Source organism: Engystomops pustulosus, chromosome 7 (assembly GCF_040894005.1).
Source record: "Engystomops pustulosus chromosome 7, aEngPut4.maternal, whole genome shotgun sequence".
Lineage (NCBI taxonomy): Eukaryota > Metazoa > Chordata > Amphibia > Anura > Leptodactylidae > Engystomops > Engystomops pustulosus.
The window spans coordinates 21,280,205-21,293,320 of record NC_092417.1 but is presented as its reverse complement, the minus strand read 5'-3'; the positions used below and the strand labels follow the sequence as shown (position 1 = coordinate 21,293,320).

Genomic DNA, 13,116 nt, shown 5'->3' with positions numbered 1-13,116 from the left:
TGCAGATAACGCATCATTAAAGAGTCAGTCACAGATCATAATCTCAGTTAATTTATAGGTTGGGGGGTAATGGAGTTTTAAAGCCTCTTTAATCTCCCGGACCTTTATCGATTGGAAGGTTGATGATATCAAACGAGGCAACAACAGAGGACTAAATAAAAATGACTAATTAATTACGTACATTATCATCACTGTCGTAAGAGCAGATCACATCTGACTGAGGACGCCATCTACCAGAGGAGACAGAGCCACCACCAGACCCATCCAAAAACGTTCTCCATGATGTTCCCTTCTAGGATTGAGCTAAGACCCTAAGTAGTATATATAGAGGGGCCCTTTAAGAAAAATCTAAATGGCTTTGGGTCAAGCCTCCTAAAACAACCATTATCATCATGGCTGAACCAAATTTAGTTCCTCCGGAGAAGATTGCCCTATACAGGGTCTAGTCATGTAGGAGAAACAAGGTCAATCCAACCAGGACTGGATCCTACTTATCCATGGTCTAACACTATTCTACATAAGTCCTTGAATGACACTAAAATATTCTCATTTTAGGTCTTCTGGTTACATTCTAACAGTGGAGGCTGTTAGAATATTCTGGATTCTAGATTATTGTGGTGTCAATAGGTGGACATTATCTATCTTGGCTCCCATATACTTTATTATTAACCCTTTACCTGCTTGTAATAATTACTGATTCTACTTAAATGAAAGCTTTTAATAACATCAAGTGTGGACGTTGTGATGTCAACTGGAGATGAGCGGACCTGACCTTTAGGTTCAGCGTCCTCCGTTCGGCAGCTCCACCTAACCTAGATGTGTCGCTTGATGGGCTGCAGAAATGGGCAGCCAATCAGGCAGCTTTACTTCCAAGCTTGACTGTAAGATCCTGCCGTGTAACTAGGGGCATATATATACAGTTTGCGATAGGTTACTAAGCTCCCCCTAGTGGTGACTGCAGGTATTCAAAATCTTGTCATTCTCATAGACTGTAAGCGCTTGTAAGTAGGGCTCTCACTCCCACTGCTTAATATGACTCAGTACTGTCTTACTTTATTAGTATTTGTCCCCCATGATCAATACATTGCTGCAGAATATGATGGAGCTATGTAAATTTATGCAATTGTGTCCTAAAAAAGTCTGGAAATAAGTGGGGTCTAGCGAATGATGGGTCACTAGATTTACTATACAGCGCAAATCTACACCAACTCTTTATTAAGACATAACATTTTAATAATTATTCAAAGGGAAGAAAAATTTGGGGAGTTCCCCATCATGGAATAGGGTTGGGAATGACTTTCACGACCCATGAATCTATGTAGGTTCTGGCTGCGGTCCTGATCGTATATCACACGGATGATGATTAATATGGCGTATGACAGGAGAGAGCTGGAAGTAGAGATATAACATCATATATCTTCTGGAGGAGGGGGGGGGGGGTCATATATTGTTCCATGCTGGGAGCTCTCTGCATGTATAATGTATTTATTTTGTAATAAAATCTTACATTACTGGAGTCTGCGGTGAATTATGACTGGAGCAGGAATGATGAGTCCTGAGGAGGCCGGGAAGTTTAATGTTACAGCCGTACTGTGGGAATGTAGAGTCTGATGTGATCAGAACATGTGTAGAACAAGCGATACGATGGAATATTCTATCGACACCAGGAAGCTCGGGGACTTGTGAGCGCAATCGAATCAGGACGGCCAAGTTTAATCACTGCTCCTAATCGAATCCCAGCTGCATTAGAGGCTATTAGTGATAATCTGCGACTCCTAAAAGGGTTTTATCCCAGGAAGAACCTAAACTCTCATCCAAACCCCCAGTCTTCAGTATCAGACTCAGTTATACTACAGATATTACAATTATTACCACCTCTTATGGATATTTATAACTTTTTATATCTTATATTTGATGCATTATGGCTTAGGCTCATAATAATCCTGTCTTTGTTGCTTAGAGCAACCAATCAGATCTCAGTTTGAATACTGAACAAACAATGGATATTGTGCAGTGATTGGTTGCTTTGATCATCGGGCACTACAAAGAAATTATACAACTGATATAGCCCTAAAACAGGAGCTATGACTGGTGTCCTGGGCTAACATGGGCACTACTGGGTCCGGACTTCATAACCTGGACCAACATTTCATGGGCTAAAGTCTTGAGATATAGGCCCCGTCAATGATGGAACGCCAAGCTTGAATAAGAATGTCCATTGGTGGTAAGAGGTTAATTAAACCTTATCATTCCCAGGATTGTCTTGAAATTTTTGGCATGTATTCACTGATGGACTACTCTGACCATCAGATTAACAATGCTCATTCATGGTCCATTTACGGACAGTAACGCTCAAGGAGGCCATTTGGCCTTCAAGGGGCTATGGTGAAGTCATAGAATAGTTAACTCAACCATTATCAAAGCTGTAACTCAACATGTCCATGAAGCATGGGTGCACATACATATGATGGGTAAGGAGAAGCAGATTCTTAGTTCCTCTTGGTCCAGCTTAGTGGCCTGTTAAGTGGCTATAAACTGTTCTCCTCCTGTAAGGTAAGGAGCTTAGGGAGAGGAGACATGTTGGAGAGGTTTCGAAGGAAGAGGTTGAGGCACTGTTGCCACTAAGAAGTTTGGGGCCCCTGACTGACAAATTTTGTGGGCCCCTCACCCACCATAGACTGATAATCTGGGCCAAAGTGGGTTTCCTGCACCCTGGAATGGAGAGGGTGTTCTGTGACTTGGGGCCCTTTCTCCTCCTCTCTGCCCCCTGAACACAGTCACAATAACCCCCCCCCCAGGGCCGGCTCCAGGTTTTAGTGGGCCCCTGGGCGACAGAGCCTTAGTGGGCCCCTCTGTGGGCCGCCCTCCAGTGGCCACACTGCCCCCCCTCCCCTGCGGACACACTGACTACCCTCCTTCCACCTGCGGACACACTGACCCCCTCACCCCCCTGCGGACACACTGAACCCCCTCTCCCCCTGCGGACACACTGAACCCCCCCCTCCACCTGCGGACACACTGAACCCCCTCTCCCCCTGCGGACACACTGACCCCCTCCTCCGGACACACTGAACCCCCCCCTGCCGACACACTGACCCCCTCCCTCCCCCTGCGGACACACTGAACCCCCCCCCCCCCACCGGACACAATGACCCCCCCTGCTGACACAATGACCCCATCCCTCCCTCCCCCCTCTCCCTGATGACACACTGACCCCCTCCCTCCCTCCTCTCCCTGATGACACACTGACCCCCTCCCTCCCTCCTCTCCCTGATGACACACTGACCCCCTCCGGGAAAGAAAAAATAATTTACCTTTCCTTGTTCCCCCGGAGCAGCGCCTGCAGCTGTCTTCGGCCTGGGCCTCCCGTACGCGCCGGCTCTGAAGCCGGCACACGTGATCCGATGACGTCATCATGTGCGCCGGCTTCAGAGCCGTTGCATACCCTGCGGAGCACTGCATCGTGGTAACCGGGACAGGTGAGTTTTAAATTCTGCCTCTATGCTGCGCTCCCGACCAGATCGATCCCGATGGTGATCAATTGTACCAGTGTCTTATAGTGACACTGGTACAATTGATCCGGGAGTCCGAGTCGGCCCCTCCAGTACCCCGGGGCCCCGGCACTTGCCCGGGTTGGCCGGGAGCTGGCGCCGGGCCTGACCCCCCCCCTATGGCAGCCCTGGGTGTAGGGAAACCATCTCAAGATCCTTCAGACCCCATGATGACCCATAAGTATGCGACAATGGCAGCCCCATACAGTGTCATCTGGTTACACCTATACATGAAGTTCTGCAGATGCAGTAGATATCCATGTATTGTAGTTTATAGGTTCTATCGGACCAAGCAGATCTCATATTCTTAAGGCAGATCCTGCCTCTTGCTGTATGGATATCCATGACCTCATGCTTGCAGGCATCATTGCCACACATACGCATAATAGTAATAAAGTGCACTTAGTTATATATTGCCCCCGGCTTTCATTCGGCTCTATGTCTCACTATGAAGGTGATAATTTAATAAAAAACCTTGCGACAGATTTATGGTTATTTAAAAAATATTGAAAATGTCATATAATTGTCACATTTCTGGTCCATGTCTTCTCTAACGAGTGGAGGGGAACCTGTAAATCAGTCCCTGAGCCGCATCATCTCGTAATGATTTTATGAAGGGGGAGACATCAGCTCCTTGTAATGAAATTGACTGATATGATCACCTTCGTGTGTCCAGACCCTCATTTCTACATTTTTGTTGTCTACAATTAGTAATTGGTCATCTGTTTGTCATAAATTGAGATGATACACGTGGGGCATCCCTTAGGCACAGATTTATCCCCTTTTACACATCTAAAATTAAATACAGCTCCCCCTCGTGCCATCTGCAAACATTTTGGGATGACTTTACGATTTTAAGGGAGAACGCTGTGACCTTATTGCATCTATCATGGAATGATGCAAATGGGCTTTGTTGGAAATTGTTGACACCTACGAATGTCTTGGGGTTAATTTGGACCATCAATTTAATTGGAAATATAATACAGAGAAATTGTGGAAAATGGTTCCGTTGCATCCTGAGGAAATGAGAATTAGTGATGAGCGGACCGATTAAATTTAGAATTTTTAAAGTCTGGACCCGAACTCCCACCTGTAACATTCAGGATCTCGTATTAAACTGTTTAAATACCGCTGGCAAAGTGACTAGTGGCATTTAAACTATTGTTGCCACGTTTTCCGCCATATTGGGGAGGATCGTCACTCCCAATGACGTCATCACGGAGCAACGACCCTCCCCAAAATGGCAGCACCCAAGCATTTAAAGAGTTAACAGCAGGAGGATTTGAGTGGAACCCAGGCCCAGTCCTGAACTTCTAATTAATTGAACCCAAAGTTTGGTACGAACCTGAATTTGTGGTTCCCGGGCCACTCAACACTATTTACAATCCTTTAATATCTGTCGACAGGTCCTCCTGGCCATGTTCTGTGAAATGGTTGTTGCAAGCACAACCCTGGGGCAATCTGCCTCGGGACTGGGCTAGGTACTCGAGAGTTGAATAAGGCTTAGAAGGTCAGTAAGAAGGCTAGCCGCATTGTCAGGGTAGAGCTGGACAGTTTTACATCTCATTGAGAGAAGGATACTGGTCAATATCACCCTTGGAGGTCGTGTCTTGGAACATAAAACCCATGTGGAACACTACAGGCGATCCTTTCTACCAGTGGTCATTCCTCTCTACAACATATTTGAAGTTCGATCTGATGGGAGAATTGGGGATATTTTCGATGTGTTGTTTTTTATGTTTGTATCTTTTTTATGAATACCGTAGCAATGCCGTAGAATTTGTTACAATGCCGTAGCATTGTTTCCCCTTGGGGATAAACAAAGTTTTATAGTATAGTATCTTGTCAACTTTCCTGGATTGTTCCAAAAAAAGGGAAAACATCTCTGTAGGTAGTTGGCCGAATTTAAGGATAAGCTCAAAATAGGGGAATAGCATATCCCAAAAGTTTTTTTCAATTAACAATAAACTTTATTGAGTGGATCATATTGTGACAACTTGCGCTTCAAAAAAGGAGTTCATACATAATAAAAGCACAGGCTCTTACAGATTTTGTATTGGGATCCAAGAACTTCAAGTTTTACCTCTGCCAATGCTGGTCTCCTCCAAGGTAAATCACTTGTTCTTAAGTCTTAGATATAAGTTAGAAAGCTATCATGAATAGAGATCCTCAATTCTTGGTTTTTAGGAAAGGCAACATGGGCAATTGCTTGTTGGCTTTGACCATCTAAGGTTCTCAACTCAACTTTGATCCAGCCATGGCATACATCTCATCCCCTCCATTGTTCCCTGTTTGTAATGGCTAGTTTTCATGTCCTGTAGTCATACATCATATCAATCTGCAAATATTCTAATGCACAGTACACCAGGGACCATGGGGCATATGGGGTGAGATATAGTTAGAAGTGGTGGAATTACCTTGCATGAGTTGATCTGGTTTGAACCCAGTCCCTGTCTATTGCACCAGTCAGTAAATTAAGATGATCAATCCAGTCTCCAGAGATGGACGTCCGACTGGTGCATAACAATATTACTTCCCTTCATTGTGCTTAATAACCCCCTCCCGAGACCTGGAAAGAGTTCAACAGCAAATACTATATAGGCGATGCCAAGAACACGGCAAACAAGCGACATGAGTATAATGTATGAATATTAGATTGGCCATCACTTATAATGAGACAATTGTATGCTACAACTCAACCTAAAGACGAGACGTGGACTTGTTTAATGGCAGCAGCGAGTATCCCACTGTGGAGGGTGGAGGAGTATTGTACAAACATATGTAGGCCCATACTCCTCCATGATATTGTCGTCAATAGATTTGCCTCCATAATTACTAATTATGCCACAAATGCAATTAAATGCTATATCCACAGATGAGCAATGATGCCACCATACTGTATTTGATGTGCCCCCTTCAGTTCATAGGTTCATCGAAGAGATGAGCTTGGAGACCATTGGGTATCCCAATCTACCAAGCAATGTCCTTCATGTCTCTCCAAGTCTGTGTCTACCCCAGAATGGACTGAAATAGTAAGTTCCGTAAATGTCACATCCACAGTTGCCTATAAAAGTTCCTTAGACCCAGATACTATCCGATTAGCTTAGTCAGAGGTATGTCCCTTTAGGTGCTCCAGTAGCACTTTAATTGAATGTAATTAAATATCTAATTGCCTACCACAGAGAAATTGATCTATTTTATGTATTAATTTTCTAAATATCTGCCACCAGATTGCCCATATCAACCAACCAAAATCTATGATTCTTGCTCAGGCTGGAAGGTGACACATCCCAATCCAGTAATTCCACCATGGTCTTATCATGTGACCTAAGTTAAGACTTTTTTTCCAATGTAAATGATATTTTCCATGGAGATGCTCCGTCACCAAAACACCCACATGAACTTAAGGCATCAGAAAATGGAGGACATGTATATGGAGATCCTCCAGGTCATAAATCCTCTGGGTTCCCACCTATTTGGCACCCAGCCTTATCTGTTGTGACAGATGAAGAAATAATTCAGTGTTTGCACTGATTACATGTGTGTCATACATTCTCCATCTTCATCTGATACAACAGCAGAGGCCATTGATGGAAGGTGATAATAGGATGAGCCCACTCGGTAGATGAAGAGCGATGACCTCATGGTGTAAGAGGACACCCACTTCATTAACAGCACACACTTTACTAGTGGGTGTTATCGGTGGGATAGAGGGAGAATGGGGGGCGAGGAAATTTAATACCTGTCTGGGAGCGATGTCATCTGTCTATTCTCTCAGCTTCTCCATATACACAAACAGTGAGGTCAAGCCCGGGCATGCTGGGAACTGTGGTACAATTAGTGTTCTGCATAATGTCAATGCTCTGGATCATTTTAATTATTTTTTAGATATTTTGCTAAAAATGCAATAATCTGTATATATATATATGATATATTTTATGCAGAAGATGTCATGGGTAGTCATGTAATAAGAGAGCGACGTGTAATCCATGCCCCTGGTTAATCCATCCCCATGATCCCTATAATCCAGGGATCTGAAGTATCTGATCTCTCTAATTTGCTGGTGAAATTAGACTAAGACCTAAGAAAATCAGGGTAATAGGAAAACATTGAATAACACTGATCCAGCTTCTCCAGGATGGAGGTTCTTTGCCATCCTCAGCAGTTAAAAAAAATGAATTGGCGAAACTAGCGAAAAGGTAGGACCATAAAATCAGAAAGCTCACTGAAATCATGAAAGGGGTTAGTTGAATACATCATAAAGACCCTTCCCCAACCAACCAACCACCACCACTATTTCCATAGCCCATGAAAGTTCAAACTCCTGCATCGGCTTAACATAATAAAACCATATCAAATTTACAGTCATAAGATAAAATTTGGGTGGGCCCTTGGAGCCACAAAATCTGGCATCCTAATGTATTCTCCCATCCTTTTATTATTACTTTCATCCACATAAGCTCAAAGACTTCACTAACCAACTGTTAGGGTGTCTATTGCCTAACTAAAACATATGCTTCCTAACATGGTTTTCTGGGGAGTCCAGAGCCCTTACCCAGGACCGGTACCTCTATCCACCAACTTGGTTGCATCGGTTGCAGTAATGTATCAGAACCCAAGATAGAACTCCAAACTCATATCACCGCCAAACCATGGATGGGAAGGTTAGGTGATGTCTACTGTTGTGCTTTTCCTCATGTGTGGCTTTTCATTCTATACTTTATGAACTCAACTACTTTATCAACTCCCCTTGACAGCTGAAAGCCAAGACCAATTGGTCCTGAAGTTATCCCTTCCCTCATCCCCCAATCATGATGGCCTCACGTAGCGTAGGGCTTTGCTTCCTAGTCCAGGCTTACTAGTAGATGGTTGCAAGACCTGCCTAGGCTGTGCCTACTTCATGAGGAGGCCTTCATCTCATTATAATCTAGGTTGTTGTTGTGTAAGGACAGGGGAGGATCAAATCTGGCAAGAAAATGGCTTGATACACATAACCTAATGAATTCAATATCCAGCTTGTGGATACCATAGACCCATTCTCTCTATCGTAACACTTCCTTAACAATAAGGGAAAAATGTAAAAAAAAATTAAAACTTTTTGGGATCTAAGATCTTGAAATGGTTGAGCTGCACCTTGTGACTAAAATTACATTTTGTGGGTTCAGTAAATGTCCATGAATGGGATGAATGAGTTAAGTGGAAGAACCATGTTGTCCCTCCTGGTTGTGTAGAGCCCTGGACTTATCACCTGAGCTTCCTCCAGATGTGACTCCCACTGTCTAGGCCAAACAGAATTACTTACTTCCTAATCTGGTTTTTTATTAATGTCATTGTACAATAACCCTCTCGGGAACTATCAAAGCATTTTAGGTTTGAGCCACTGACCGGCCAATGATTTTGCAGCTGCGAACTCTCCAAGGGGGGAAACAAAGTTCAGGTGGTCTTCTGACTACTGAGGAGTTGTGGAAGTGGGTGGCCCTGTTTGAAGATGCAGTGCTTTGTCTTCATAATTTCAGAAATAGTCAATTATTGTACATCAAAGAAGAAAATTTACAGGACTGATTTATGGGGACATAACTAAAGGCTAGTTTTTTTTTTCCTTACAAGATGTTTTTATAATTTTGATTTATTGATTGATGTTCTCTCTGCATTCCTTAACCCTTAAAATTTAACTTTTTGTGTTTTAATGTGAAGTCTTATTTATATGTAACTTGATTTGGAACTCAAGTGAGTTGAGTGGGAGTTGGAGATCTGGATTTGGATCACATGAGAAGGAGGAGTCTATTTCCATAAATGTCAAATAGATGTGTATGTCAAACAGAGCTCCCGCCGGCTCTCACGTCATGCTGCTTTAGTAGTATAAGTATTCCTTACAAAACTATCAGTCATAACCATCTCAACTACCGTAAGTCCTTCTTCAGTCCTTTAAAGAAAACAATTGGGTGTTAACAATCCTCTTCTTACAAGTTCTATGTCTATGTGTCACGGAAGGTTGTGATTCTGTGGAACCAATGCTTGTTGGGTTACCATCCATTTTGTAGACACAGTCATGCATATTTAGTCCATCTTCCTACTCTCTCTTTCCAGAACTTCCTGGGACAATTATTTTTAAGAGGAAAAATTATTCATGACCTGGCATCTCTAAGGCTAGGTTCACATCACCTAGATGTTAGTATATATTGGGTAGATTCACAAACGTGCCGTTACAATGGAGGGCTAGGGCTTATCCCACTGTATGCCCACTGTATCCCATAGAATGGGATACTTCCTTCTGCTCCTACCCCTGATAGCAGGAGGAGGAGTCAACATCGGCAGCAGCCGGTCGTTGATGTTAGGGGTGTTTCTCCAAGTAACTTAACTGTCCTCATATGGACAGTGACATCAAAGGGGACCTCCCTGAGTGTATCCGTCCCCCATAGGATCTCATGTCCTCCACTGAGCATACACATCGCTCTACAGGAGGGAGCAGGATGGAAAGATGTAGCTTGGTCTATTTTGTGTTTCCCATAGTGTGCAATGTATACCGGCCTTATACAAGCCTTATACAAAAGCAATATCCAACTTCTTTTCAGTTGAGCATAGTCATTTAAAGTGATCATTTGCTACCTAAAAGACATCTACCACCGGGATGAAGGATTGTAAACCAAGCACACTGACATACTGGTGTGTACCCCCACTGGCAGGATCTGCTCTTCTTTCAGCTTCTTAAAGGAAATCTACCATTTGATTTTATGCATTATGAGCCAAACATACCTTGAGAATGCTATAGTTACGCTGATGCAGAAACATACCTTGTTTAATTGCTGAACTGAGTGGTTTTGCTGAAAAAACTATTATACAATGATAATAACTGCTCCCGTGGCTGCCCCGGTGCTTCTCCTCACCCCAATTATACAATACTGCACCCTTGTCCTGCCCACCATAAGCCAAGAATACGTCATCACTGTGTTGTCCCTAACAGGCAGAAGTAATCAATCGCTGAACCATCTGCTGCGTATGAGTAATACAGCTCAGGTTGATTAGTCATTACTGGACAGTTGAGGAAGCTCCGTTTAATGTCTTAATGTATGGCAGCCAGAAGCACACAGCTTTCCCAAGGTCCTGAATTGTATAAATGTGTTTTTGAGCAAAACCACTCAGTTCAGGGATTAGACAAGATATGTTTCTGCACCAGTGGCGCTACAGCATACAGCATTATAGGTTTGTAAAAACAAATGGTAGATTTCCTTGTTCTTGTTTTTGTGGAAAAAAAAGGTTTAAATTATGCAAATGAGTCTAAGGGGCTCCAGGCTCCATAAATGTCAATGGAGCCTGCAGCTCCTCATACTCATTTGCATAATTTATAAAAGCTTAAGAAGCTAAAAGAAGAGAAGATCCTGCCAGAGGGGGCACACACCAGTATGTCAATGTGCTTGGTTTATAATCCTTCATCCTGGTGGTAGATGTCTTTTGAATAGCAAATGATCACTTTAGATGATGCTCATTCCCACCGCCGCTTGTTCTTTAGTCAGATATTAAAAATCAGAATTTAAAAAATGGCACAATAACAAAAGATGATTAAAATTATTATTTTTAATATAATAATATAAAAAAGCCAGTTTTCACCAAAACAGGTGAGTCAGGAGAGGTTGAAGGTCCTCTGGGAAGTAGTAAGATGTGGGATTAGAAGGTGATCACTGAGGATAATACAATTAGTGCAAGTTAAAATTTGTATAACTTTCTAAATTCTTAATCCAAAGACAATCCATGTTTTCTTGCAAGTCTGAATCCCAATCTTCCATGACTGTGTCTCTTGACAATGTCCTCCTCTGATGATAGTAATTATGGTCCGTTAGACTGTAGAGGTCAACAAGAGCAAAGGATTGAGCCCAGTCAAGCATTATAGTATAATGACCCAATCTATGTATCTGTGGTGACATTGTAAAGTAGACATTATAGCCTCGAGGACCTCTTCCTCGGGGGATCCTTCCATCTTGATTGACGCTTGTGTCTTATCCAACAGTGTTATCGAGAACCAGAAGGACTTGTTGAACCTAACTCAGATGGACATGAAGAACTTCAGAGAGCTGAAAAATCTGTGAGTACTCTACTCCACACTCTGTCCTGTACTTGTCTCCGGGTGGAGAGACATTAATTCTCCTTGTCATAATGTCTCTTGGTGCCATAAGGGGAAAGTAAGACAAATGATTCAGGAAGTGTGAGGAGAAGGGACGTGACCTTGAGCCTGGGGTGGAAAGAAATGAGCATAATTGGGGCCAGAACGAAGACAAAGTTCACTCCGACATCCCTGGTTTCCTCACGGAGGATGTGAGACAGCCTTGAAGGCCCATTTTTCATTGTCATCCAGTCTACATTCCTTCCATATTCATTCCTTATTAAACTTGCGTCAATATATTGTTTTACCTCTTCCAAATATTTTATGCAATACAAATTCCCTTATTTTCGTCATATTGCCTATCACAGACACCAGAATCATTTTGTATCTACTCAAAGTATTCAGTAGACACTGGCTATGGACAAGTGTGGCTCTGTTTTTAGAAAAGAAAAATACTTTAAAACTACAGAATTTTTTGAACTTCTTTATTTCTTTTCCATGCAGGACCATTTCTAACACCGGCTTGAAGTACATCTCCGAAGACGCCTTTCTCATGAATCCACGAATGACTCACATGTAAGTAATACCATGTGTAATACCTCATTTGTCCTGTGGGGGTGCTGCTGGTGAACTAAACACTTGCAACAGGAATCTTCTAAGATCACAGCTTGATCACTGGGTTTCCACTAGAAAACATGGATATCTCTAATTGAAAAACCTTACCATAGGTTCATTTTAGTATCGCAATTGAGTTGCATTGAGTTGAGAAGAGCTCAATTGCTTTTATTTATTTTAGGATAATGAAGCCATCTTTTCCTTATTCAGGCCACCTCCTTTAAAGGAGTTTTTTGTGTTTGCAGGAAACACTTAAAGGGGTTTTCCCACAAACACAAGTTAGGCCCTATCCACAGGCCTCATAAGTGTCTTTTGAATCCAAGGATATTCCTTGGCATCACGTGTACACAATGAAAGTTATAGCATCATTGAGACACACCGGAAATCAGTGGGCCACCTAGGGAACAGGGGTTGCCCTTCAGAAGGGTTAAAAATTATGGGGAACATTTACTTACCCCTCCCGTTGACGCCGCTGATCCGGAATGTCCGACGAGGATTCAGAGCTGCCGCGATTCACTAAGATCGTGCGTCCAATTTCCCCGCTGAGGTCTGCCGGAGTTCACCTTCTGCTTCCTGGTGCATGTAAGTGCTGATCTTGCGACACAATTTTTTTTTTTTTTATATAATTGTATTTTTATTATCATTTTCAAAACAATATAACAAATAATTTGCACGTATTTCACATTGAGATTTTCCAATAATAGTACAAACGAGAAAACAAGTGTTGTCCCCAAAGATATTGACAGCTCAAATTTCCCATTTACATACTGGGGTACAAAGTTTAACAGTGCACTGTTTTCCTGATAGTAAACCAAATATCAAGGAACGCTTGAACTTCATGCTCAGTTGGTCTAG

The 13,116-nt window shown here is 42.7% G+C and overlaps 1 protein-coding gene and 1 long non-coding RNA gene across 2 annotated transcripts in view; one reads left to right on the top strand and one right to left on the bottom strand.

Moving 5' to 3' along the window:
* Positions 1-13,116, top strand: part of NTRK1 (neurotrophic receptor tyrosine kinase 1) — an 83,009-nt gene that overhangs the window by 26,667 nt on the left and 43,226 nt on the right. Inside the window, exons 2-3 of the mRNA XM_072115051.1 lie at positions 11,554-11,628; positions 12,151-12,222. Coding sequence (XP_071971152.1) covers positions 11,554-11,628; positions 12,151-12,222 — 147 coding nt within the window. The remainder of the gene's footprint in view (positions 1-11,553; positions 11,629-12,150; positions 12,223-13,116) is intronic.
* Positions 1-13,116, bottom strand: part of LOC140069389 (uncharacterized) — a 34,877-nt gene that overhangs the window by 238 nt on the left and 21,523 nt on the right. The gene's annotated exons all lie outside the window — the stretch shown is intronic.